Source organism: Pongo abelii, chromosome 2 (assembly GCF_028885655.2).
Source record: "Pongo abelii isolate AG06213 chromosome 2, NHGRI_mPonAbe1-v2.0_pri, whole genome shotgun sequence".
NCBI lineage: Eukaryota > Metazoa > Chordata > Mammalia > Primates > Hominidae > Pongo > Pongo abelii.
Genome location: NC_085928.1, coordinates 105,110,725 through 105,137,635, shown reverse-complemented (window position 1 = coordinate 105,137,635; position 26,911 = coordinate 105,110,725). Strand labels below are relative to the sequence as shown.

Below are 26,911 nucleotides of genomic sequence, written 5' to 3'. Positions count from 1 at the left end.
AGTAGCTGAGATTACAGGTACCTGCCACCATGCCTGGCTAATTTTTGTATTTTTAGTAGAGACAGGGTTTTACCATGTTGGCCAGGCTGGTCTCGAACTCCTGGCCTCAGGTGAGCCACCTCCCATGGCCTCTCAAAGTGCTGAGATTACAGGCATGAGCTACCATGCTCAGGCCTCAACTATTACTTTTAAGTCATATAAAACCCCATGCCTTAGCCTTCCTCTTATCCATCAAGGCCTCTAACTACAGGTGGAGAAAATAAAAGCATGACAAAAACAAAGCAACCTCTTGGTAGAGCAGCAACCTTAGACTTGATCCCTCAGATCCCTTCCTCCTTTTCTCATTCTCCACGAGGAGAGGCTCGCCACCTTGCTGAGATATCCTGACAGGCTTCCCTTAGATGCTGCCCTGCTACCAAAAGCCAGGGTCTTCATCCAGAAGCATGAACTCTGGATACACAAAATAGGGGTTGTTCATCTGAATCAGATCAATTTTTCTTAGTACAAGTACTGCCTTAGGAAAGACTGTCTCTTTTGCACATGTGAGCCTACGACAAGGGAGAAAAAAATTCACTTACTTTGACTGCAAGGTCTGCCTGGGCCATGTGCCATCTTCATTTTGAGGCTCAATTACCAGCACCTGAGTGAAAGGGGAAACCAAATGAGGAGAGTTCAAACCACCGCACTTCCAACATGCTTAGAAGCAGAAAGTATCTGGCCACACACCCTGCGCAGAGCTACCTGCTGGGGAATGGCCTGGGCCCTCCTACCTGACCCTGGTATAGCCCAGCATCCTGGACAGTGTTGTCTAGCTTGCTCAACTGCTCGTAGGTGTTGCTCATGTATTTGTTCCAGAGCCGTGTTTCACGCTCCGCAGGGATGTTGAACAGCTTCCGCATCTCTTTCTCGATGGTTGCTAGGAACAGGCAGAAATATCACTTGGGGCTTTGTCCACATGCAAGGCTAAAGACAGCCATGGAAAACTAATGCTCATCCTCTTTCTTGTCAGATGCTCACAGGTGCTCTGGATCAACCCCCTGATAACTCTTAAAATCAATCATCTCCCATGGGTGGCCTCTTGCACTCATATGCCTGGAAAGTCTCCCTATGCTTCTTCTCTAACGTGTGTCTCTCATTTATAGCGCAAAAGCAACATAGAAAGTGAGAAAGCTTATCTTTGGAGTTAACTCAGATATGGCTTCAAAAGCTAGCTCTGCCATTTTCTGGCTGCGATTTGTTTTTTTTTAAGACAGGATCTTGCTCTGATGCCCAGGCTGCAGTGCAGTGGTGGGATCATAGCTCACTGTAAACCTTGCTGAGATTTTTAAATAAGTTATTTTTAAACTTCTTTGGATCTACATTTCCTTATCTTCATTATCATAGACAAATGGGCAAGGAGCAGGCCCAGTGTTCTCTCCATAAGAATTCCTGGAGGAATGGGCTCCCAGGTCAGGACTGGCAACTACAGCTCGAGATGATTTGGGTAACAAATCTGAAGAGGGCATATAAAATAATGCCTTCTTCCCTCCCATCAGCCACAATGTCCTACACTCTCTCACCACATACGAGGGACCCCAGCCCAGCCTCTCACCAATGGTGTCTGCCTTGCTGAAATGGCAACTCAGCACATTGGTGGGGTCACTGTTCTCGCAGAGCTTCAGTTCCAGCAAATACACCTCGACTTTGCAGTGCTTGACAAACAGGCCATGCTCCACGACCTATGAACAAGAGGCAGGGGTGAGGGCATAGCGGTTTTGCAGCTGGGCAGTCTTGGATGTAGCATATCTTATCAGAAGCAAAAAGCAGAAAACTCATGATAATTCATTTCCTTTACTGATCAAGGGATCAAAAGAACAGATTTTTAAAGCTACCAGTGCCTGGACAAAGAGTTTAAAAATATTTTTTCTGGCCAGGTGTGGTGGCTCATGCCTGTAATCTCAACACTCTGGGAGGCCGAGGTGGGTGGATCATTTGAGGTCAGGAATTTGAGACCAGCCTGACCAACATGGTGAAACCCCATTTCTACGAAAAATACAAAAATTAGCCGGGCATGGTGGCATGTGCCTGTAATCCCAACTACTCAGGAGGCTGAGACAGGGGAATCACTTGAACCCGGGAGGTGGAGGCTGCAGTGAGCCAAGATCGCTCCACTGCACTCCAGCCTGGGCGACAGAGCGAGACTCTGTACCCCGCAAAAAAAAAATATATATATATTTTTTCTACCCACTAAGACCAAGAGCATCTTGATGATATTAGAGAGAAGCCTATTCTTCACTGTTTTTTGTTTTTTGTTTTTGAGATGGAGTCTTCCTCTGTCAGCAGCCTGGAGTGCAGTGGTGCGATCTCAGCTCACTACAACCTGCACCTCCTGGGTTCAAGAGATTCTCCTGCCTCAGCCTCCCGAGTAGCTGGGACTACAGGGGCCTACCACCACTCCCAGCTAATTTTTGTATTTTTAGTAAAGATGGGATTTCATCATGTTGGCCAGGATGGTCTCGATCTCTTGACCTCGTGATCCGCCTGCCTCGGCCTCCCAAAGTGCTGGGATTACAGGCGTGAGCCACCATGCACGGCCTGATCAAAGACTCTTTTTTTTTTTTTTTGCAACCGAGTCTCGCTCTGTTGCCAGGCTGGAGTACAGTGGGGTGATCTTGGCTTACTGCAACCTCCGTCTCCTGGGTTCAAGCAATTCTCCTGCCTCAGCCTCCCGAGTAGCTGGGACTACAGGCATGTGCCACCACGCCCAGTTAATTTTTGTATTTTTAGTAGAGATGAGGTTTCACCATGTTGGCCAAGATGGTCTTGATCTCCTGACCTCGTGATCCGCCCACCTCAGCCTCCCAAAGTGCTGGGATTACAGGTGTGAGCCACTGCGCCTGGCTCAAGGACTCTTAAGCATAGAGGGAAAAGCAGTATCATAAAGGTTTTTTAAGATAAACAAGATGCAGGACATTAACTATATGTCCATATGGCCCCAGTGAACTTTCTCTCATAGAATTTTCCAGAAAGTGTTCTCACAGCACTGCTGGGCACATTCCAAGCCACAGGGCAGCTCTGATGTTTAGAGGCCACTCATGATAATATCCTGGGTGAGCAACTTCGCTCACAACCACAGTTTCCTAAAGAGAACCAGAAACAAGCCGGGTTTGGTGGCTCACGCCTGTGATCTCGCCACTTTGGGGGGCTGAGTCGGGCGGATCACAAGGTCAGAAGTTTGAGACCAGACTGGCCAACATGGCGAAACCCCATCTCTACTAAAAATACAAAAATTGGCCAGGCATAGTGGCAGGCACCTGTAATCCCAGCTACTCAGGAGGCTGAGGCAGGAGAATCACTTGAACCTGGGAGGCAGAGGCTGCAGTGAGCCGAGATCATGCCGTTGCACTCCAGCCTGGGCAACAAGAGCAAGACTCCATCTCAAAAAAAAAAAAAAAGAGATCCAGAAACAAGGCCTCAAGCACCACTATTCAACCACTGAGGTATATTCATTTTCCTAGCAAACACTAGTCAATGTCCAACAGAAAGCACCTGCAGACAGTGACCAGCAGGTGGGACAATTCACATAACTCACTTTTCTGACGATGGGTTGCTGGCCTTCTACACAGCCGTACCAGTTTAGTAGTTTATTCCAGGCCTCGGTGGGGACCAATACGTAGTCCAATTCATCAATTAAGTGTTCTTTCAAGGTCTGACTCTCAGGATCTAAAAAAGGAAAAGAACACATAAGTCACTGCTCTTTGCCCCAGAAATGATGGTTTTACATGATTTCCATGTACTTTTCAGAAATAAGAAAATTATTTACAGAAAGAAATAGGTATGAAATTCCAAAATTCTGTCACTGGTCGTTATACAGAGCAGACTTTTGTCTTTATCCATGAACATTTTATGAGGAATTGGTATTTCTTCTATAATTGGAGGGAGAAGAGGATAAAAAAGAAAAACCCCAGGCTGGGCGTGGTGGCTCACACCTGTAATCCCAGCACTTTGGGAGGCCAAGGTGGGTGGATCACAAGGTCAGGAGTTTGAGAGCAGCCTCGCCAACATGGTGAAACCCCATCTCTACTAAAAATACAAAAATTAGCTGGATGTGGTGGTGTGTGCCTGTAATCCCAGCTACTCAGGAGACTGAGGCAGGAGAATTGCTTGAACCCAGAGGGCGGAGGTTGCAGTGAGCCGAGATCACGCCACTGCACTCCAGCCTGGGTGACAGAGTGAGACTCCGTCTCAAAAAAAAAAAAAAAAAAAACACTCCAATTTACAAAGGGCTTCCAGATTCCACAATAAAAATTGTTCATTATGAATATTTATCTATCTATCTATATATATATATTTTTTTTTTTTTTTTTTTTTTTGAGGTGGAGTCTCACTCTGTTGCCCAGGCTGGAGTGCAGTGGCATAATCTCGGCTCACAGCAACCTCCACCTCCCAGGTTCAAACCATTCTCCCGAGTAGCTGGGACTAAAGGCACCCGCCACCATGCCTGGCTAATTTTTCTTTTTTTCTTTTTTTTTGTTTTGAGACAGAGTCTCGCTCTGTCACCCAGGTTAGGGTGCAGTGGCATGATCTCAGCTCACTGCAACCTCTGCCTCCTGGGTTCAAGTAATTCTCCTGCCTCAGCCTCAAGAGTAGCTGGGACTACAGGCACGTGCCACCACGCCCAGCTAATTTTTCATATTTTTAGTAGAGACAGGGATTCACCATGTTAGCCAGGATGGTCTCGATCTCCTGACCTCATGATCCACCCACCTTGGCCTCCCAAAGTGCTAGGATTACAGGTGTAAGCCACTGCGCCCGGCCTAATTTTTGTATTTTTAATAGAGATAGGGTTTCACCAGGTTGGCCAGGCTGGTCTCAAACTCCTGACCTCAGGTGATCCATCCACCTCAGCCTCCCAAAGTGCTGGGATTACAGGAGTGAGTCACCACGCGCAGATGTCAAAATATTCTTTTTTTTTTTTTTTTTTGAGATGGAGTCTTGCTCTGTTGCCCAGGCTAGAGTGCAGCAATCTTGGCTCACTGCAACCTCCACCTCCCGAGTTCAAGCAATTCTCCTGCCTCAGCCTCCCAAGTAACTGGGATTACAGGCGCCTGCCACTGCATCCAGCTAATTTTTGTATTTTTAGTAGAGACGGGGTTTTACCATCTTGGCCAGGCTGGTCTCGAACTCCTGACCTCAGGTGATCCACCCATCTCAGCCTCCCAAAGTGCTGGGATTACAGGTGTGAGTAACCGCACCCAGCCAAAATATTCTTAATGATAACACATTAAAGTCAGATATTGTCTTCCTCTGAAAGATTTCTTAAGAAACTAAATAAACAAGGCACTGAAGTTAAATTTATTTAATCAACAGTCAATTAGCATTTTTAGCTTTAAATACTTTAAATCAAAGCCCAGCTGCATAATCCCCTGTGGAGTGGAGAGAGAACATATGCAACATGCTAAACATTCATCTTACACCCACCAGACAGGCAACAGTACTGGGAGTCAGAACTGATCACCCATGGTCTGAAACACACTTGCTCAAAGAAAGAAGGGAAGATTGATCACCTCTCACGATGGGAGCTTCCCTTCTAAGGCTATGCCCATCAGCAGCCACTCAGAGAACAGTGGAAGCCACTGTTCTCCCGATGATGAGTGAGGCCATGAAATTGTAAAAGTAAAATGTACATCCGATGGTGCAACTCATCTGTAACTCAAGGCAAAACAATGTTAAAAAAAAAAATTGGCCGGGCACGGTGACTCACGCCTGTAATCCCAGCACTTTGGGAGGCCGAGGCGGGCGGATCATGAAGTTAAGGAATCAAGACCATGCTGGCCAACATGGTGAAACCCCGTCTCTACTAAAAATACAAAAATTAGCCAGGCGTGGTAGCGGGTGCCTGTAGTCCCAGCTACTCAGGAGGCTGAGGCAGGAGAATTGCTTGAACCTGGGAGGCAGAGGTTGCAGTAAGCCGAGATCGTGCCACTGCACTCCAGCCTGGTGAAAGAGCGAGACTCCATCTCAAAAATAAATAAATCATACATGAGGTGGTTAGGGTTTCCCACTATCCCTCCGACTAGTTTGCACGCCTTTTTCAGGGCAGGGTTCCTTTGTTGTCATTCCAATAGTGCTCATGTCATCTTCACCAGACGTAGATTTCATCTCGAGAAACCATTTTCTTTGCTCACCCATAAGAAGCAACTCCTCAGCCATTCAAGTTTTATCATAAGATTAAAGCAATTCAGGCCAGGCATGTTGGCTCATGCCTGTAATTCCAGCACTTTGGGAGGCTGAGGCAGGCAGATCACTTGAGGTCAGGAATTCAAGATCAGCCTGGCCAACATGGTGAAACCCCGTTTCTAGTAAAAATACAAAAATTAGCTGGGCGTGGCGATGCATGCCTGTAGTCCCAGCTACTCGGGAGGCTGAGGCATAAGAATTGCTTGAACCCAGGAGGTGGAGACTGCAGTGAGCCGAGATACCTCACTGTACTCCAGCCTGGGTAACAGAGCAAGACTCTGTTTCAAAAGAAATAAAAATAAATAAAAATTAAAATTAAAAATAGGCCAGGCGCAGTGGCTCACACCTGTAATCCCAGCACTTTCGGAGGCCGAGGTGGGCAGATCATGAAGTCAGGAGTTCAAGACCAGCCTGGCCAGCGTAGTGAAACCCCGTCTCTACTACAAATACAAAAATTAGCTGGGCATGGTGGTGCACACCTATAGCCCAGCTACTTGGGAGGCTGAGGCAGAAGAATCGTTTGAACCCAGGAGGCGGAGGTTGCAGTGAGCCGAGATTGCGCCACTGCACTCCAGCCTGGGTGACACAGCAAGACTCCATCTCAAAAAAAATAAAAATAAAAATTAAAATTAAAAAAAGCAATTCAGTCACATCTTCAGGCTTCACTTCTAATTCTAGTTCTCTTGCTATTTCCACTTTTGCTGTTACTTCCCCCACTGATGTCTTGAGCCCCTTGAAGTCATCCGTAAGTGTTGGAATGAACTTCTCCCAGACTCCTATTAATGTTGATTTCGACCTCCTCCCATGAATCATGAATATTCTTGTGCGTGTGTGTGGGCAGGAGGAAGTGGCAGGGCTTACTCTATCACCCAGGCTGGAGTGCAGTAGCATGATTACAGCTCACTGCAGCTTCGACCTCCCAGACTCAAGCAATCCTCCTGCCTTAGTCTCCCAAGTAGCTAGAACTACAGGTGCATGCCACCAGGCCTAGCTAATTTTCGTATTTTTTATAGGGATGGGGTTTTGCCAAGTTGCCCACCCTAGTCTCCAACTCCTGGGTTCAAAGGATCCACCTACTTCAGCCTGCCAAAGTGCTGGGATTATAGGTGTAAGCCACTGCACCAGGTGGAATCATAAATATTCTTAATGGCATCTAGAATGGTAAATCCTTTCCAAAAGGTTTTCAATTTAATTTGCCCAGATCCTTCAGGAGAATCACTATCTATGGCAGATAAAGTCTTATAAAATGTATTTCTTAAATAATAAGACTTGAAAGTTGAAATCAAATCAGGCACGCTGGCTCAGGCCTGTAACCCCAGCACATCGGCAGGTTGAGGCGGGAGGATCACTTGAGGTCAGAAGTTTGAGACCAGCCTGGCCAACGTGGTGAAATCCAGTCTCTACTAAAAATACAAAAATTAGCCGGGTGGAGGGACAGGAACCTGTATCCCAGCTACTCAGGAGGCTGAGGCAGGAGAATCACTTGAACCTGGAAGGAGGAGGCAGGAGAATTCCTTGAACCTGGGAGGGAGAGGTTGCAGGGAGCCAAGATTGAGCCACTGCACTCCAGCCTGGGCAACACAGTGAGACTCTGTCTCAAAAAAAAAAAAAAAAAAAAAGTTGAAATTACTTCTTGACTCACAGGCTGCAGAACGGATGTTTTTAGTAGGCATGAAACAACATTAATCTCCTCATGCATCTCCATCAGAGCTCTTGGGTAACTAGGTACATTGCAATGGCAGTAACTTTTTTTTGAGACAGAGGCTCGCTGTGTCCCCCAGGCTGGAGTGCAGTGGCGCGATCTCGGCTCACTGCAAGCTCCACCTCTCGGGTTCATGCTATTCTCCCGCCTCAGCCTCCCGAGGAGCTGGGACTACAGGCACCCACCACCACACCCGGCTAATTTTGCTTTTGTATTTTTAATAAAGACGGGGTTTCACCACGTTAGCCAGGATGGTCTCAATCTCCTGACCTCGTGATCCACCCACCTTGGCCTCCCAAAGTGCTGGGATTACAGGCGTAAGCCACTGCACCCGGCAGCAGTAACATTTTGATAAGATTAGCTCAGTGCTTTTTCTGAGCAGGTCTCAACACTGAGCTAAAAATATTGGGAGGCTGGAGGCCAGAGGCCGGGCGCGGTGGCTCACACCTGTAATCCCAGCACTTTGGGAGGCCGAGATGGGTGGATCACGAGGTCAGGAGATCACGAGGCCAACACGGTGAAACCCTGTCTCTACTAAAAATACAAAAAAATTAGCTGGGTGTGGTGGCAGGTGCCAGGCGCCTGTGGTCCCAGCTACTCAGGAGGCTGAGGCAGGAGAATCGCATGAACCTGGGAGGCGGAGCTTGCAGTGAGCCGAGATCGCACCACTGCACTCCAGCCTGGGTGACAGAGCAAGACTCCGTCTCAAAAAAAAAAAAAAAAAAAAATATTGGGAGGGCGGGTGTGGTGGCTCACGCCTGTACTCCCAGCACTTGGGGAGGCCATGGTGGGCAGATTACCTGAGGTCGAGAGTTCGAGACCAGCCTGACCAACAAGGAGAAACCCCGTCTCTACTAAAAAAACAAAATTAGCTGGGCGTGGTGGCACATGCCTATAATTCCAGCTACTCAGGAGGCTGAGGCAGGAGAATCGCTTGAACCTAGGAGGCAGAGGTTGTGGTGAGCCAAGATCGCACCATTGCACTCCAGCCTGGGCAAAAGAGCAAAACTTCAACTCAAAAAAAAAAAAAAACATCAGTAGACTTGTTGTGGTGGCTCATGCCTGTAATCCCAGCACTTAGGGAGGTCAAGGCGGGTGGATTGCTTGAGGCCAGGAATTTGAGACCAGCGTGGCCAACATAGCGAAACCCTATCTGTACTAAAAGTACAAAAATTAGCCAGACCTGGTGGTGCATGTCTGTAATCTCAGCTACTTGGGAGGCTGAGCCATGAGAATAACTTGAACCCAGGAAGCAGAGGTTGCAGTGAGCCGAGACTGCGCCACTGCATTCCAGCCTGGGCAACACAGTGAGACTCTGTCCCAGAAAAATAAAATAAAAACAAAAATATTAGGTATACCATGCTGTAAATAAATATGCTATCATGCAGGCTTTGTTGTTGCATGTGTAGGGCACAAGCAGAGCAGATTTAGCATAATTCTTAAGGGCCTTGGGATTTTTGGAATGATAAATGAGCATTGGCTTCAAACTAAAGTCACCACCTGCAGTATCCCTTAAGAAGAGAGTCAGCCTGTCCTTCAAGGCTCTGAATCTGGCCGGACAGAGTGGCTCATGCCTATAACCCCAGCACTTTGAGAAGTCAAGGCAGACAGATCACTTGAGCCCAGGAATTGGAGACCAGCCCTGGCAACATGGCAAAATCCCATCTCTACAAAAAACAAAACAAACAAAAAATACACAGCTGGGCGCGGTGGCTCACGACTGTAATTCCAGCACTTTGGGAGTTCGAGGCGGGTGGATCACCTGAGGTCAGGAGTTCGAGACCAGGCTGGCCAATATGCTGAAATCCCGTCTTTACTAAAAATACAAAAAAAAATTAGCTGGGTGTGGTGATGGGTGCTTATAATCCCAGCTACTTGGGAGGCTGAGGCAGGAGAATCACTTGAACGTGGGAGGTGGAGGTTGCAGTGAGCCAAGATCGTGCCATTGCACTTCAGCCTAGACGACAGAGTGAGACTCTGTCTTACAAAGAAAAAAGAAAAAAAAAAAAACATATAAAAATCAGCCAGGCATGGTGGCAAGCAACTGTAGTCCTAGCTACTCAGGAGGCTGAGGTGGGAGGATCACTTGAGCCCAGGAGGTTAAGGCTGCAGTGAGCTGTGATCACACACTACAGCCTGGGTGACAGGGCAAGACCCTGTAAAAAGAAAAAAAAAAAAAAAAAAAAAAAAGGCTCTGAACCCAGGCACTGACTTTTCCCCTCTAGCAGCAAAGAGGTAGATGGCATATTCCCAATAGAAGGGTGTTTTGTCTACATTTAAAATCCGTTGTTTAGGCCAGGCACAGTGGCTCATGCCTGTAATCCCAGCACTTTGAGAGGCCGAGGCAGGCGGATCACTTAAGGTCAGGAGTTTGAGACCAGCCTGGCCAACATGGTGAAACCCCATGGTGAGACTCTGTCTCAATAAAATAATAATAAAAAATTAAAATAAAATAAAATAAAATAAAATAAAACCTGTTGTTTAGGCCGGGCGCAGTGACTCACACCTGTAATCCCAGCACTCTGGAACGTCAAGGCAGGAGGACTGCTAGAGCCCAGGAATTCAAGATCAACCTGGACAACATGACAAAACCGACAAAAAATCTCTGCAAAAAATACAATAATTAGTCGGGTGTGGTGGGGCCTGTAGTTCCAGTTACTCAGGAGGCTGAGGTGGGAGATCACCTGAGCCTGGGAAGGTCAAGGTTGTAGTGAGCCGTGATTGTGCTACTGCACGAGGTAGCAGTAGCTACCTTTTTTTTCTTGAGACAAGGTGGCACCTTGTCTCAAAAAAAAAATAAATGAATAAACAACTTTCTCCATATCAGCAATAAGGCTGTTTCAGGCTCTTATAATTCATGTGTTCACTAGAGTAGCACTTTTTTTTTTTTTTTTTGAGATGGAGTCTCACTTCTGTCGCCCAAGCTGGAGTGCAGTGGTGCAATCTCAGCTCACTGAAACCACCATTTCCTGGGTTCCACCATCTCCCAGGCAACATGACAAAACTCCATCTCTACAAAAAAAAAAAAAAAAACCATACAAAAATGAGCCAGGAATGCTGGCAAGCACCTGTAGTCCTAGCTACTCAGGAGGCTGAGGTGGAAGGATCACTGAAGTCCAGGAGGTTTACATTTACATTCACAACTTGGCTAGCTATATGGCACAAGAGGCCTAGCTTACAACCTATTTCGGCTTCCTTAACCAAACTCAAATCATTTCTAGCTTTGATTTGAAGTGAGAGACATGCAATTCTCCTTTTCACTTGAACATTTAGAAGACATTGTTAGGGTTACTAAGTGGCCGAATTTCAATGTCATTGTGTCTCAGGCAATAGCAAAGCCTGAGGAGAGAGAGATGGAATGGCTGGTTCGTGAAGCAGCGAGAATACACACAGTAATTACCAATTAAGTTCACTGTCTTACATGGGCTCCCTTCATGATGCCCCAAAACAATTACAATAGCAACATGAAAGATCCCTCTTGGCTGGGCACGGTGGCTCACGCCTGTAATCCCAACGCTTTGGGAGGCTGAGGTCGGGAGTTCAAGACCAGCCTGACCAACATGGAGAAACCCCATCTCTACTAAAAATACAAAATTAGCCGGGCGTGGTGGCACATGCCTGTAATCCTAGCTACTCGGGAGGCTGAGGCAGGAGAATCACTTGAACTCAAGAGGCGGAGGTTGCCATGAGCCAAGATCGTGCCACTGCACTCCTGCCTGGGCAACAAGAGCAAAATTCCGTCTCAGAAAAAAAAAAAAGAAAGCTCCCTGATCACTGATCACCATAACAATTAATAATGAAAAACTTTGAAGTATTTTGAGAATTACCAAAATGTGGTAACAGAGACATGAAGTGAGCACATGCTGCTGTAAAAATGGAACTGACAGATTGTCAAGGCAGGGTTGCCAAATACCTACAAAATTTGCTAAAAATGCAGTATCTGCAACATATAATAAAGGAAAGCACAATAAGCGAAAGTATGCCTGAATTTAAAACCTTAAGAATTTTCCATTTCATAAAAATGAGAAAAAGAACAAAATGTGAACATAATGAAATGATTCCTTAGGAAACAAAGTAAATGATATTGTTTATACCATGTAGATCTCTCCTAAAACAAGGTCTGAGCTGAAGCGTTGCTCATTTTTAAAAATATCCAAGTTAGGCCAGGCACAGTGGCTCACACCAACACTCTGGGAAGCCAAGGTGGGAGGATGGCTTGAGGCCAGGAGTTCAACCAGCCTGGGTAACATAGCAAGACCCCGTCTCTAACAAAAAACTTAAAAAACAGCTGAGAGTGGTAGAACACTGTAGTCTCAGTGACTAAGGAGGCTGAGACAGGAAGATAGCTTGAGCCCAGGAGCTCAAGGCCAGCCTAGCCAACATGGTAGAGACGGGGTTTCACCATGTTGGCCAGGCTGGTCTCGAACTCCTGACCTCAGGTGATCCACCTGCCTCGGCCTCCCAAAGTGCTGAGATTACAGGCGTGAGACACCACTCCTGGCACTGCCCTGATTTTTGACACCCATGATAGATCACCTCTATCATGACTTTAAAGAGGTCTGAAGTCAGACAGAAGAAAGCCTGGGAAAAGCTGACTGTCATCTCAGTGCATGTACAAGTGCAAGAAAAGCTCTAGTGTGTTACATGTCGCTTTTCCCACAGTTCCCACTGGGAGCTGACTACAGTCATAACTCTGTCTACTGACCTTCAACCTCTCCTCACACTAGTTATATGATAAAAACAGCCATCACAGGAATTCTTGATGAAAGTTCACAGGTTTACAATTTGTTCCACTGCAAAGGTAACAAAAAATTCTGGTTCTTAAATTTTAGATACAATTTCAAAATGACATCCTATTTCTTTCCATTCCATATACTAACTTAAAATGTGAAATAGCTAGCAGAACTAATTTGCAAAGAGAGAAAGTTAAAATGTTAGAAGCATGCTCTTATCAGATGCAGTTAATTTAAGGGAAAAAAAGTAGCTTAACTTTTCATTAAGGGTTTGCAAAGACTTCTGCTATAGATGCAAAATGAGGATACTTGTTTCTATCTCCTCACACTAGGAAAGTTCACAACGTCCATGTTACAGATGCACATAACATCAGGCCACCGCCCAGGTGAATGTTTAGCTAGAAAAGCAACATTTACTATACCTGAAAATAGCCCAGAGTTGTCTATTGGGCCAGGAAATAGGTTATGTTCACCTACATTATACATGTCCCAGCTGTCAAAGCCCACATACTTCTTCCACTGCTTGAACCACCGGCTGTCAATAAGATACCTAGAGAGAGACAAAAATTTACCAGAAAAGCTGAGATTATAAATTTCTGCAGCTGCTTCCTTAATCTTTTTTATGGTCCTTCCACTTGGGGCATATGCAATACCCACTAAAAAACACTGTCACAAGAGCAAGAGCAGGGCCCAGGCCCCACATGGCACAGAGAGTCTGGCCCAGGGTATGCATCCATTAAGTGAAATGATTGTTCAAAGAGTGAATAAAAGAAAGAAAACAAGTGGCTTCAAAATGCTTATTTAAATGGAGTCTTTCTTTTTTTTTTCTTTTAGACGGAGTCTTGTTCTGTCGCCCAGGCTGGAGTATAGTGGCACAATCTTGGCTCACTGCAACCTCTGCCTCCCAGGTTCAAGCAATCCTTCTGCCTCAGCCTCCTGACTAACTGGGATTACAGGCACCCGTCACCACTCCCAGCTAATTTTTGTATTTTTAATAGAGACAGGGTTTCACCATATTGGGCAGGCTGGTCTCAAACTCCTGACCTCAGGTGATCCGCCCACTTCGGCCTCCCAAAGTGCTGGGATTACAGGCATGAGCCACTGCGCCTGGCCTCTTTTTTTTTCTTTGAGACAGAGTTTTCGCTCTTGTTGCCCAGGCTGGAGTGCAGTGGTATGATCTTGGCTCACTGAAACCTCCGCCTCCTGGGTTCAAGCAATTCTCCTGCCTCAGCCTCCCAAGTAGCTGGGATTACAGGCATGCACCACCAGGCCCAGCTAATTTTTTTGTATTTTTAGTAGAGATGGGGTTTCACCATGTTGGCCAGGCTGGTCTCAAACTCCTGATCTCAGGTGATCCTCCTGCCTTGGCCTCCGAAAGTGCTGAGATTACATGCATGAGCTACCACACTCAGTCTAAATGGAGTCTTTTTATGGGTAAAATCATGTTTGCTAATAAACAAGTCATTAACTTCTTTTTTTTTTGAGACAAGAGTTTCGCTCTTGTCACCCAGGGTGGAGTGCAATGGTGTGATCTCGGCTCTCCACAACCTGCGCCTCCCAGGTTCAAGCGATTCTCCTGCCTCAGTCTCCCGTAGCTGGGATTACAGGCATGTGCCACCACACCTGGCTAATTTTGTATTTTTATTAGAGACAGGGTTTCTCCGTGTTGGTCAGGACAGTCTCAAACTCTCGACCTCAGGTAATCTGCCCACCTCGGCCTCCCAAAGTGCTGGGATTACAGGCCGTGAGCCACCGCGCCCAGCCACAAGTCATTAATTTCATAATGATCTTTACAGAGGTCCCAGTCCAGGCAGACAGTTTGGTTACACTGTTTTGCTTGACATGAACAGCACTAAACTAATGCTCTTTCTGAAAATGGGTTAGAAACACCACCCACTTCAGTTTTCCGTTAAAGACCAAATGAGTTCCAAAAATGTACACACAAGGCCAGGCACAGTGGCTCACACCTGTAATCCCAGCACTTTGAGAGGCTGAGGTGGATGGTCACTTGAGCTCAGGAGTTCAAGACCAGCCTGGGCAACAAAGCCCGTCTCTACTAAAATTACAAAAATTAGCTGAGTGTGGTGGCACATGCCTGTAGTCCCAGCTGCTTGGGAGGCTGAGGCACAAGAATCACTTGCACCCGGGAGACAGAAGTTGCAGTGAGCTGAGATCATGCCATTGCACTCTAGCCTGGGCGACAGGAATAAAACCCTGTCAAAAAAAAAAAGTATATAACATGCATGTACATATATAAATATACACTTACACATGTACATATAACAGTGCCTAGGTATGTTCATCTTGTCAAAAAGCATTAAGTTGTGCTTCATATTCAACTTACCACTTTTTTACTTAAATGTAAGCAAATGTCGTATTTTATTTACCTATTTATTTCCTTAGAGAGAGGGTCACCCAGGCTAGACTGCAGTGGCACAATCATAACTCTCTGTAGCCTCAAACTCCTGGGCTCAAGTGATCCTCCTGCCTCAGCCTCTGAGTAGCTGTGACTATAGGCACATACCACCATGCCTGGCTAATTTATTTTTTTATTTTTATTTTGTAGAGGCTAGCTCTTGCTATGTTGCCCAGGCTGGTCTTGAACTCCTGGCCTCAAGTGATCCTCCTGCCTCAGCTTCCCAAAGTGCTGGGATTACAGGCATGAGCCACTGCACCAGACCTGTTTATATTTTTAAAGTATCACTATGCTGGCTGGGAGCGGTGGCTCACGCCTGCAATCCCAGCACTTTGGGAGGCTGAGGCAGGTGGATCACGAGGTCAGGAGATCGAGATCATCCTGGTCAACATGGTGAAACCCTGTCTCTACTAAAAATACAAACATTAGCTGGGCATGGTGGTGCATGCCTATAATCCCAGCTACTCGGGAGGCTGAAGCAGGAGAATCGCTTGAACCCGGGAGGCAGAGATTGCAGTGAACTGAGATCGCGCCACTGCACTCCAGCCTGGTGACACAGCGAGACTTCGTCTCAAAAAAAAAAAAAAAGTATCACTATGCTGTTTTACAATTAAAACAGAATCTCTGTGGAGCAACAAAGCATCAACAATTATACTGGTGCATCCTTAAACTTTTATAACAAACAAATGCGAGAGGAGGTCAGGCAGCTTCCCAGAGGTCACAAGGATCCATAAAAACACCCGTCTCTAAAATGCTATTTTTCTTCCAAATCCCTTGAGCAATACCTTCCATACAATTTTACTGTATGATTTTAGTCTATCTTAAACTTCCTCTGCTTCTGCTGAGTATTCTTTATGAACCCTATACAGGTTAACTTAAAAAGTACCTCTGCTAGGCCGGGCGCAGTAGCTTCCGCCTGTAATCCCAGTACTTTGGGAGGCCACGGCGGGCGATCACCTGAGATCAGGAATTCGAGACTAGCCTGACCAAAATGGAGAAACTCCGTCTCTACTAAAAATACAAAAAAAATTAGCCGGCCGTGGTGGCGCATGCCTGTAATCCTAGCTACTGGGGAGGCTGAGGCAGGAGAATCGCTTGAACATGGGAGGGGGAGGTTGCCGTGACCCGAGGTCGCGCCATTGCACTCCAGCTTGGGCAACAAGAGCGAAATTCCTTCTCAAAAAGAAAAAAAGAAAAGAAAAGAAAACACAAAAAAAGTACCTCTGTTTACCCTACCTTTCACAAACTGGTTAGCTCAAGGTGAATACATAAGCTGTTATCTGTACTCCTCGTAACCCCAATTTTTCTATTCTCCCGCTCAATTCCTCTGCAGATCATCATCACAATGATTTCTTAAAGATGGGTAACACTCGGGCCGGGCACGGTGGCTCCCACCTGTAATCCCAGCACTGTGGGAGGCCGAGGCGGGTGGATCATAAGGTCAAGAGTTTGAGACCAGCCTGCCCAACATGGTGAAACCCGGTCTCTACTAAAAATACAAAAAATTAGCTGGGTGTGGTGGCGTAAGCCTGTAATCCCAGCTACTCGGGAGGCTGAGGCAGGAGAATCGCTTGAACCCGGGAGGCGGAGGTTGCCGTGAGCCAAGATCACGCCACTGCACTCCAGCTTGGGCAACAAGAGTGAAACTCCATCTCAAAACAAAACAAAACAAAACAAGATGGGTAACAATCATACTCAATGCAAAGTCTAGCCTTAGTTTTTCTACTCCTACACAATAATACCACCCAGGAATCTCTCCAGTAGTACAAAGTATTGTCCCCTCTACTAAACAATCTATTAAGCTGCCTAATAACTCAGCCTGGGTCTTCTAAATTCTGGACTCTTCATCTTCTATCTAGCTCTAGGACCTAGGCTATCCTCCTCTCCCACTCCGAGATACTGCTGCCGCAAATATTTTTGACACTTGCTACCAAAATAATCGGGGTTCTCAGACATTTGTTCAGCTTCTGACCTTGACATCTGTTGGCAGTTGACAAGTTACAAAGTACCTACTTCTGATTTTCCCCTCAACCCACTGAGGGCGGTGAGCCAAATATTGCTATCCTGGTTTTAACAGTGAGGAATCCAGGTCTGTGACACCTTCGCCCAAGGTCACACGGCGAGTCCTCATGGTAAAGGGCTCTCCCCACCCTTAGGGTCCCCACCGACATTCCCCTTCTCCACATCCTTCCTCCTGGCCCCCGCCGGGCCCGCCCCCTAGGGCTCCAAATGAGCTGAGAAGTCCCTCAGGCCCCGCCTGCGCTTTCCCAAAGCTGATCCTGGAGTTCTTCTCCTGAGGGGCAGGTGTCAGGCTACTCTTCCAGGGTCACTACATACCATCCCCGCCCAGCCCCTACTCTAGCCGAGAAAAAGGAGGCCCCTTTTTCTCCGCCCCTGCTTCCGCACAGAGGAAGAGCGATCCGGGAGCTCACCACTGCGCCCCGCGTTGGAGTGTGGTCCTCATTAAGGCTCCAAGCTCGGACTTCTGAGTCTCCGCATCCGGTCGCTCACGGCAGCCTCCACCTTCCGCCATCTCGTCCGCGGCCCCGGCCCAGCCGGCCCGGACATCCGCCCCGCGCGCGGCGTGCTATAGACCGCGCCCACGCACGCACGCTCGCGTGCCAGCCCCTGCCCCACCTCGAGCCGCGGCCTTCGGCTCCTGCAGCCTCTGTCTTTTCTCCCCTCCCCTCTCGCGCCACCTAGCTCACCGGCGAACAGTGGAGCGGAAAGGCACACGCGAGAGGGGTGGGCGGGGAGCAGCAGCTGCTACTTCCTCCCGCCCTGCCGCCCGTTACGCGGCCGTCGGGCCTCCTTCCTTTGCTTAGGATGGCGCTACACTTCAAATCTCTGTTCAGCCCGCCGATCTCAGGGAGTTAGACAGCAAGCCCACGACCCATCGGGCACCCCAGCCTGGACTTCGAGGTTATCCTGGTCCTAAATAAATGCAGGCCAGGTGCGAGAAGCCCGGTAGTTAGGTCTGCTCATTCTCACCCCTGCCATTCCGCTTTCAACTGGAGGCCTTAGGCGAGTCAGCTGCCCAAACGTGGGATCGGGGCTCCTGCTCCGGCGGCCCTACAGGGATTTCGGGAAGTACCATGTGCACCAGCGCCTTGGGACCAAGACTCAATGGTGTGCTGTAGTCATTAACAGTCGCCTTAAACAATCGACGCCAGAGCCACCTGGCCCACCGCAGAATTCCGTCAGCTCTTCATACTGAGCTACTTGCCAAGCAGCCACAGAGGGGCGATAGCAACAGGGGAAGGAGAGGTACTCCACATTAGTTACCCAGGCATGTACTTAGTTCCTGGAACAAGATACAACGTCCTGAACACTATGTTTTCCAGTCGCCCCGCTCACACACACAACCCTCCTCTTGGAGGAAGAAGTAAACCCAGAGGAAAGAGGAAGTAAGGCAGTTGGTCTACATGCGTCTCCATACACTTGTCTAACAGTCCTTGTCCTCAGAAAAAAATAAGACCTAGTTCCTGCCCTCATAGAATCTAGTAGAAAAGAAGAGATGTTTCAGAAATAACCTCAATGCCTAGCAGTATGTGGTAAGTGCCATTAAAGGGTGTGAACCAGGCCGGGCGTGGTGGTTCAAGCCTGTCGTCCCAGCACTTTGGGAGGCTGAGGCGGGAGGATAGGTTCAGCCCAGGAGTTAGAGACCAACCTCGGCAACATGGCGAAATCCGGTCTCTACAAAAAAATACAAAAATTAGCCGGGCAGTGGCTCGCATCTGTGGTCCCAGGTACTCGGGAGGCTGAGGTAGGAAGATCCCTTGAGCCCAGGAGGTCGAGGTTGCAGTGAGTCGAGATGGCACCACTGCACTCGAGACTGGACGGCAAAGTGAGACCCTGTCTCAAAAAAATAAATAAATACAAATAAAGGGTGTGAACCGGCCGGGCGCGGTGGCTCACGCCTGTAATCCCAACACTTTGGGAGGCCAAGGCAGGAGGATCACCTGAGGTCGGGCGTTCGAGACCAGCCTGACCAACGTGGAGACCGAAATGCCGTCTCAAAAAAAAAAAAAAAAAAAAGGCCGGGCGCCCGGCGCGGTGGTTCATGTTTGTAATCCTAGGACTTTGGGAGGCTGAGGCAGGCAGATCACGAGGTTAGGAGTTCGAGACCAGCGTGGCTAATATGGTGAAACCCCATCTCTACTAAAAATACAAAAAAAAAAAAAAAAATTAGCCGGGCGTGGTGGCCCATGCCTAGTCTCAGCTACTCGGGAGGCTAAGGCAGAAGAATCGTTTGAACCTGGGAGGCAGAGGTTGCAGTGAGCCGAGATTGTGCCACTGCACTCCAGCCTGGGCAACAGAGCGAGACCCCCTCTAAAAAAAAAAAAAAAAAAAAAAAAAAAGGGTGTGAACCAAAGGCTGTAGAACGCCAGGCACAACCCCCGCTCTCATAGAAAGCCTTTGACTTGAGTAGCATCTGAGTGTGGTATTGAAAAAAAATGCTGGCGGAATAAAAATGAGGATGCATGTTACAGGAGGGGAGACTCAAGGGACCAGAAGATAATTTCTGAAACAGGCAGGACAGGATCAGAGAGTGGGGATTAGGCCAGCTGAGCCGGGCACTACAACGCTACAACAGCCTAAGGGGATCTAAAGCTAGAAAGGAAGCCAGACAGACCATATATCCTGCCTTAAAAGGCAAGCAGGCATTGTAGGAAGTTTTGGAGCAGAGACAAAATGGCTGAGGGTGCTTCACGCCCACGGTGGTGTAACTCAGACACAGAACCATTAGGAACCTCTCACTATGGAGGTGGCTGTGAGGGAGAAGAGGAGAAACAGAGGAGCCATGTCTATTTTATTTTATTATTCTTATTTTTCTACCTGTTCCTGTTGAAAAGATGAGCTATGTTTTGTGTCAGGGGTGAAGGAAGGGGAACTGGCCCAGTGAAAATATGGTAGGTCATTTGAACAGATTTACTATTTTTATGTTGGGTTTGGCCAATTGAAATTAATTTGCACTCCCTGGGTCATCCATCACACACCATCTGATAAGAAAGGCCTCTTGGCAGTTGGGTAGATAGTAGGAGAAAGTAAATATGGAATTAAAACTGCCTTAAATAACCACATAGCAATTAATCCCCTGTGGATAAGAGTTACCACCACATGATGATTCTACATCTGCAGAGCCAACCCTAACAAGTCCCCTTCTATGAAAGTTCTTTGAAACTTGTTTTTTTGTTTTGTTTTGTTTTGTTTTTTTGTTTTTTTCTGAGACGGAGTCTTGCTGGGTCCCCCAGGCTGGAGTGCAGTGGGGCAATCTCAGCTCACTGCAACCTCTGCCTCCCTGGATCAAGCGATTCTCCTGCCTCAGCCTCCGGAGTAGCTAGAATTACAGGCGTGCGCCACCACTCCTGGCTAATTTTTGTATTTTTAGTAGAGATGGGGTTTCACCATGTTGGGCAGGCTGGTCTCAAACTCCTGACCTCATGATCCACCGGCCTCAGCCTCCCAAAGTGCTGGGATTAAAGGTGTGAGGCACTGTGCCCGGCTGAAACTCTTAAAAATGTTATCAAAAAAGAAACACTACCTTTAGTCCTGTTATTTATGGAAAAAGAAAGTTGAGGCCAGGCACGGTGGCTTAGGCCTGTAATCCCAGCACTTTGGCTTTGGAAGGCCAAGGCAGGCAGATCGCCTGAGGTCAGGAGTTCGAGACCAGCCTGGCCCATGTGGTGAAACCCTGTCTCTACTAAAAATGCAAAAATTAACTGGGCATGGTGGCGGGTGCCTGTAATCCCAGCTACTCAGGAGGCTAAGGTAGGAGAATCACTTGAACCTAGGAGATGGAGGTAGCAGTGAGTCAAGATCGCACTACTGCACTCCAGGCTGGGTGACAGAGCGAGACTCTGTCTCAAAAAAAAAAAAAAAAAGAAAGTTGGTCACTGACATCGGTTCAGAATCTACATTTCAGGGTGTCTGCTTCCCTCTTCTTTTTTTAGCAGTTTCACCAAACCATTTATGGCAGTCTTAAGGAACACAAGTAGGACAAGTCCTCAGCACCACTAGAAAAGGGGACAAAACCTAATTATAAAAATGAAAAATTTGGACAATATTTTTAAGTCAGGAATTTAGTGCTTTTAATAGCTATAAAAATAGCGCACTAATTATTGGTAGTTCTTAAAAATTAATATTAGGATTGCAAAATATTCTTCTTGATATCTGGGTATTTGGAGGGAAAAAAAGAAAAATAAATAAATAAAAGATTACAAAATGCTGGTAGTTGAAATGTGAAGAATAAAGTGAATTCCATAGTTAGAAGGTCACCTTTTTTTTTTTTTTCTTTGAGACAGGGTCTTTGTTGCCCAGGCTGAAGTGCAGTGGTGTAATCTTGGCTCACTTGCAGCCTCGACCTATTGGGCTCAAGTGATCCTCCTACCTCAGCCTCCCGAATAGCTGGGACTACTGGTCTGCATCACCATGCCTAGCTAATTTTCATTTTTTTAGTATAGATGGGGTTTCACCATGTTGCCCAGGCTGGTCTTGAACTCCTGGCCTCAAGTGATCCTCTCTCCTTGGCCTCCCAAGTGCTGGGAGTCCAGTCATGCGCCACCGTGCCCAGACTACAAGGTCACCATTATTTACAAAGTCTTTAAACTTTGCTAGCGAGTTTGTTTGATTTAAATGGTGGGGGTGGCCGGGCGCAGTGGCTCATGCCTGTAATCCCAGCACTTTAGGAGGCCAAGGCAGTCGGATGACGAGGTCAGGAGTTCGGGACCAGCCTGACCAACATGGTGAAACCCCATCTCTACTAAAAATACAAAAATTAGCTGGGCGTGGTTGCATGGGCCTGTAATACCAGCTACTCAGAAGGCTGAGGCAGGAGAATCACTGGAACCCGGGAGGCAGAGGTTGTGGTGAGCCAGGATCGTGCCATTGCATGCCAGCCTGGGCAACAAGAGCAAAACTCCGTCTCAAAAAAATAAATAAATAAATAAATGGTGGAGGGTTTTTGTTTGTTTTTGAGACAGGGTCTCATTCTGTCATCCCCCCTGGAGTGCAGTGGCACAATCTTGGCTCACTGCAACTTCTGCCCTGCTCCCGAGGGCTCAAGTGCTCTGTCCACCTCTGCCTTGAGATTACACGTGTGAGCCACCGCGCTGAGCCATTTTTTGTTTTGTTTTGTTTTTTGAGACAGAATCTCACTCTGTAGTCACAGCTACTTAGGAAGCAAAAAAAATGGGGCCAGGCATGGCTCACTCCTGCAATCCCAGCACTTTGGTAGGCTGAGGTGGGCGGGTCACTTGAGGTCAGGAATTTGAGACCAGCCTGGACAACCTAGTGAAACCCAGTCTCTACTAAAAACACAGAAATTAGCTGGGCATGGTGGTGCTCGCCTGTAATCCCAGCTACTTGGAAGGCTGAGGCAGGAGAATCACTTGAACCCAGGAGGCAGAGGTTGCCGTGAGCCAAGATCATGCCACTGCACTCTAGCCTGGGCAACAAGAGCGAAACTTCATCTCAAAAAAAGGGGAAAAAAAATTAAAAATTTAAAATAAAACAATTAGCCTGGTATGGTGACGTGCACCTGTAATCCCAGCTATTAAGTAGGCCAAGGTGGGAGGATCTTTTTAGCCCAGGAGTTTGAAGTTGCAGAGAGCTGTGATCCTATGATCGTGCCACTGCACTCCAGCCTGGGTGACAGAGCAAAATCCTGTCTCAAAAATAAAACAAAAAAGAGAACTGGAAACAATGAACATCTGCCTGCGTGTTCCTATTGTGGTAGTGACCTAGGGACTTGGGAGGAAATGACAAGGGTAACTGATTCAGCTCAGGAGACATCTTGGCCCCAGGGCTGTGTTCTATGTTGAGCCACTTTATCCTAGAGAGAACCATAGGCCCGGTAGGACACCAAGATCCCAGAAGTGGACAATCCATCCATTATCAGAGGACCTTGGGCCACAAGAACAGAAGAGAAACCAGGAAGGGAGCTAGAAGAAAACCTGGCTTATTGGTCACATACTGGTTGATCTTGGACTGTGATGTCTAATTAAAGATTCATAATGTTGGCCAGGCGCGGTGGCTCATACCTGTAATCCCAGCACTTTGGGAGGCCAAGGAGGGCGGATCATGAGGTCAGGAGATCGAGATCATCCTGGCTAACACGGTGAAACCCCATCTCTACTAAAAATACAAAAAATTAGCTGGGCGTGGTGGCAGGTGCCTGTAGTCCCAGCTACTTGGGAGGCTGAGGCAGGAGAATGGCATGAACCCGGGAGGCGGAGCTGGCACTGAGCCAAGATCGCGCCACTGCACTCCAGCCTGGGCGACAGAGTGAGACCCTGTCTCAAAAAAAAAAAAAAAAAAAAAAAGATTCATAATGTCAGGCCGGGCACAGTGGCCCACGCCTGTAATCCCAGCACTTTGGGAGGCCAAGGCAGGTGGTTCACCTGAGGTCAGGAGTTTGAGACCAGCTTGAAGGAGAATCGCTTGAACCCAGGAGGCGGAGGTTGCAGTGAGCCAAGATCACGCCACTGCACTCCAGCCTGGGCAACAAGAGCGAAACTCCATCTCAAAAAAAAAAAAGATTAATAATCTCTGCCTGTGTGAACTTTAAGCTTTTTTTTTTTTTTTTTTTGAGACAAGGTCTTACTCTGTCGCCCAGCCTGGAATGCAGTGGCGCAATCTCGGCTCACTGCCACCTCCGCCTCCCGGGTTCAAGGGATTCTCCTGCCTCAGCCTCCCTAGTAGCTGGGATTACAGGCACCCGCCACTGCGCCCAGCTGATTTTTGTATTTTTAGTAGAAACGGGGTTTCACCATGTTGGCCAGGCTGTTCCTGAACTCCTGACCTCAGGTGATCCACCCGCCTCGGCCTCCCAAAGTGCTTGGATTATAGGCTTGAACCACTGCGCCTGCCCTTTAAGCTTTATTTGATTCCAAATCATAAGGTTTTTGTCTTAGCTGCTACCACAGTTTTCTTTACACCTGATAGGACTTGGCTCTCCCAAGTTATTCTTGGTCCACACTTGGCCAGCACTAACAGAGCACACATGGCAGTATTCACAAATATTAGACATACTTTAATTGGAGGTGGCAACAGAGGAGAAATATTTTTGGTTCCTTCTCACCTGTGCCTCCTTAACCTGCCCAGGGGACTGTGAAAAGAAAAAGATTCTAGAAGCACACTTTAGAAGAATTAAATGTCTTCTCAGTGATTTCTAACCTCTGTTATATAAGGATTAGGTTATTGCAGAAGATAATAGAGGCAAAAAACTGAATAAGTCTCACAGAGAGGAAGTGGGATCACTTTTTTTATATGGGGGAGTTGTGCCAATGGACAGATTCCATTCTGGTTATGCCACTTGTGTTGATGGCCAGCCCTCTTTGGGCAGAGGGTGTGGCAGCCTGGGCCCAGGTGCCGCCAGTGTCTTGTCTTCCTCCTGTAATTCTATTACCATCACAGTCTTAACCATGAATCAGTATTTAACGTTAATTTGCGGGTATCCTTTGCCCTTTCCACAGTGCAAATTCTCAGTAGGCATTTCTTGCATAAATGAAAGAAAGAATGATCTGGCCATTAGTCATTTCTTCACTGGACTAATAGTACTTGAGTATTATGTGCTCATGGTCCCTACCCTCCAAGGGTTCACAGTGTGGTTAGGGATGGAGGATGGTTACATATGTAATACAGTATTGTATGTTGTGTGATAAAAGTGTCACAAGGGCTGGGTGCAGTGGCTCACGCCTGGAATCCCAGCACTTTGGGAGGCCGAGGCAGGCAGATCACGAGGTTAGGAGATCAAGACCATCCTTGCTAACATCATGAAACCCCATCTCTACTAAAAATGCAAAAAAATTAGCCCAGTGTGGTGGTGGGCACCTGTAGTCCCAGCTACTTGGGAGGCTGAGGTAGGAGAATGGTGTGAACCCGGGAGGCAGAGCTTGCAGTGAGCCGAGATCGAGCCACTGCACTCCAGCCTGGGCGACAGAGTAAAACTCTGTCTCAAAAAAAAAAAAAAGTGTCACAAGAACATGAAGGGTCATGCTTGCAGATACTTCTCTGGGAAGGAAACTTAAGCAACTAGTGTAGAAAGCAAAGGCATATTTAATTCCTTTTGGCCTTTGGGGGTATATGATGACATCCACAAAGGATGCTCAGGAGACCAGGACTTTATTTTTTATTTTTATTTATTTATTTTTTTAAGACAGAGTCTCACTCTGTCGCCCAGGCTGGAGCACAGTGGCGCAATCTTGGCTCACTGCAAGCTCTGCCTCCCGGGTTTATGCCATTCTCCTGCCTCGGCCTCCCGAGTAGCTGGGACTACAGGCGCCCGCCACCACACCCAGCTATTTTTTTTTTTTTTTGTATTTTTAGTAGAGATAGGGTTTCACCGTGTTAGCCAGGATGGCCTTGATCTCCTGACCTCATGATCCGCCTGCCTCGGCCTCCCAAAGTGCTGGGATTACAGGCGTGAGCCACCCCACCTAGCCGACTTTATTTTTTTATTTATTTATTTTTTCTGAGACAGAGTCTTGCTCTGTTGCCCAGGCTGGAGTGCAGTGGCGCCATCTCTGCTCACTGCAAGCTCCGCCTCCCGGGTTCCTGCCGTTCTCCTGCCTCAGCCTCCTGAGGAGCTGGGACTACAGGCGCCCGCCACCACACCCGGCTAATTTTTTGTATTTTGTTTGGTAGAGATGGGGTTTCACCATGTTAGCCAGGATGGTCTAGATCTCCTGACCTGGTGATCCGCCCGCCTCAGCCTCCCAAAGTGCTGGGATTGCAGGCGTGAGCCACTGTGCCCAGCCTTTTTTTAATTACTTTTGTGTGTGTGTGTGTGACAGAGTCTCACTTTATCACCCAGATTGGAGTGCAGTGGCACAATCTCGGCTCACTGCAACCTCCACTTCCTGGGTTCAAGCAATTCTCATGCCTCGGCCTCCCCAGTAGCTGGGACTACAGACGTGTGCCACCACACGCAGCTAATTTTTTTTTTGTATTTTTTGTAGAGATGTGGTTTCGCCAGGCCAGGCGTGGTGGCTCACGCCTGTAACCCTATAACTTTGGGAGGCTGAAGCGGGTGGATCACCTGAGGTCAGGAGTTCAAGACCAGCCTGGCCAACATGGTGAAATTCCATCTCTACTAAAAATACAAAAAATTAGCCAGGCATGGTGGCAGACTCCTGTAATTCCAGCTACTCAGGAGCCTGAGTCAGGAGAATCACTTGAACCCAGGAGGCAGAGGTTGCAGTGAGCTGAGATCACACCACTGCATTCCAGCCTGGGCAACAAGAGCAAAACTCCAAAAAAAAAAAAAAAAAAAAAAAGAAAAGAAAAAGACACATGGTTTCGCCACGTTGGATGTTGGCCAGGTTGGTCTTGAACTCCTTACCTCAGCTGATCCACCCGCCTCGGCCTCCCAAAGTGCTGGGATTACAGGCGTGAGTACCTGGCCTGAGACCTGGACTTTAGATTCACTCACATGTACATGCACACACACACAGTCATGTGCTGGGGACAAAGGTGACTGGGGTATTCTGCTGCAGGGAGATTTAGATTCCCTTCACTTGCTTCCCTATGAAGCCAGGTGGTCTTCAGAACTGTAGGACACCACTGAGGGTAAGCTACATGTGTTCCTGAATGCTGCTAGAGCTCTAGGAATTTGGATCAAGTGGGCTTGCTTTGTGATCTCCTCTACTGGTCTTGAAGGCCACAATTACACTGGACCTGTGAGGGGCACTAAAAGTGGGTCTCCCAGGAGCCTCTGTGTCTCTTCACAGCCAAGATCAGGTCACCTGCCCTTACATTTACAACAGGTAAGGCTGGCTAGGAAAATATTCGCCAGCCAGTTAGGGGCAACAAGTTGCCTAGCACCCCTGCCCAACACAC

General features: G+C 47.5%; 1 protein-coding gene across 7 annotated transcripts in view; it reads right to left on the bottom strand.

Annotated features, from left to right (window-relative positions):
• The window catches only part of USP4 (ubiquitin specific peptidase 4), a 68,615-nt gene extending 49,388 nt beyond the window's left edge, over positions 1-19,227 (bottom strand). For 5 of the 7 annotated variants that reach the window (XM_054550230.2, XM_024244000.3, XM_063721531.1 and 2 more), the window contains exons 1-6: positions 17,503-19,227; positions 13,077-13,204; positions 3,572-3,702; positions 1,592-1,718; positions 771-916; positions 579-640 (exon numbers count right to left, since the gene is read on the bottom strand). In XM_054550230.2, coding sequence (XP_054406205.1) covers positions 579-640; positions 771-916; positions 1,592-1,718; positions 3,572-3,702; positions 13,077-13,204; positions 17,503-17,603 — 695 coding nt within the window. In that variant the 5' untranslated portion in view covers positions 17,604-19,227. 7 annotated transcript variants of the gene reach the window in all.
• Between the last annotated feature and the right edge of the window lie 7,684 nt (positions 19,228-26,911).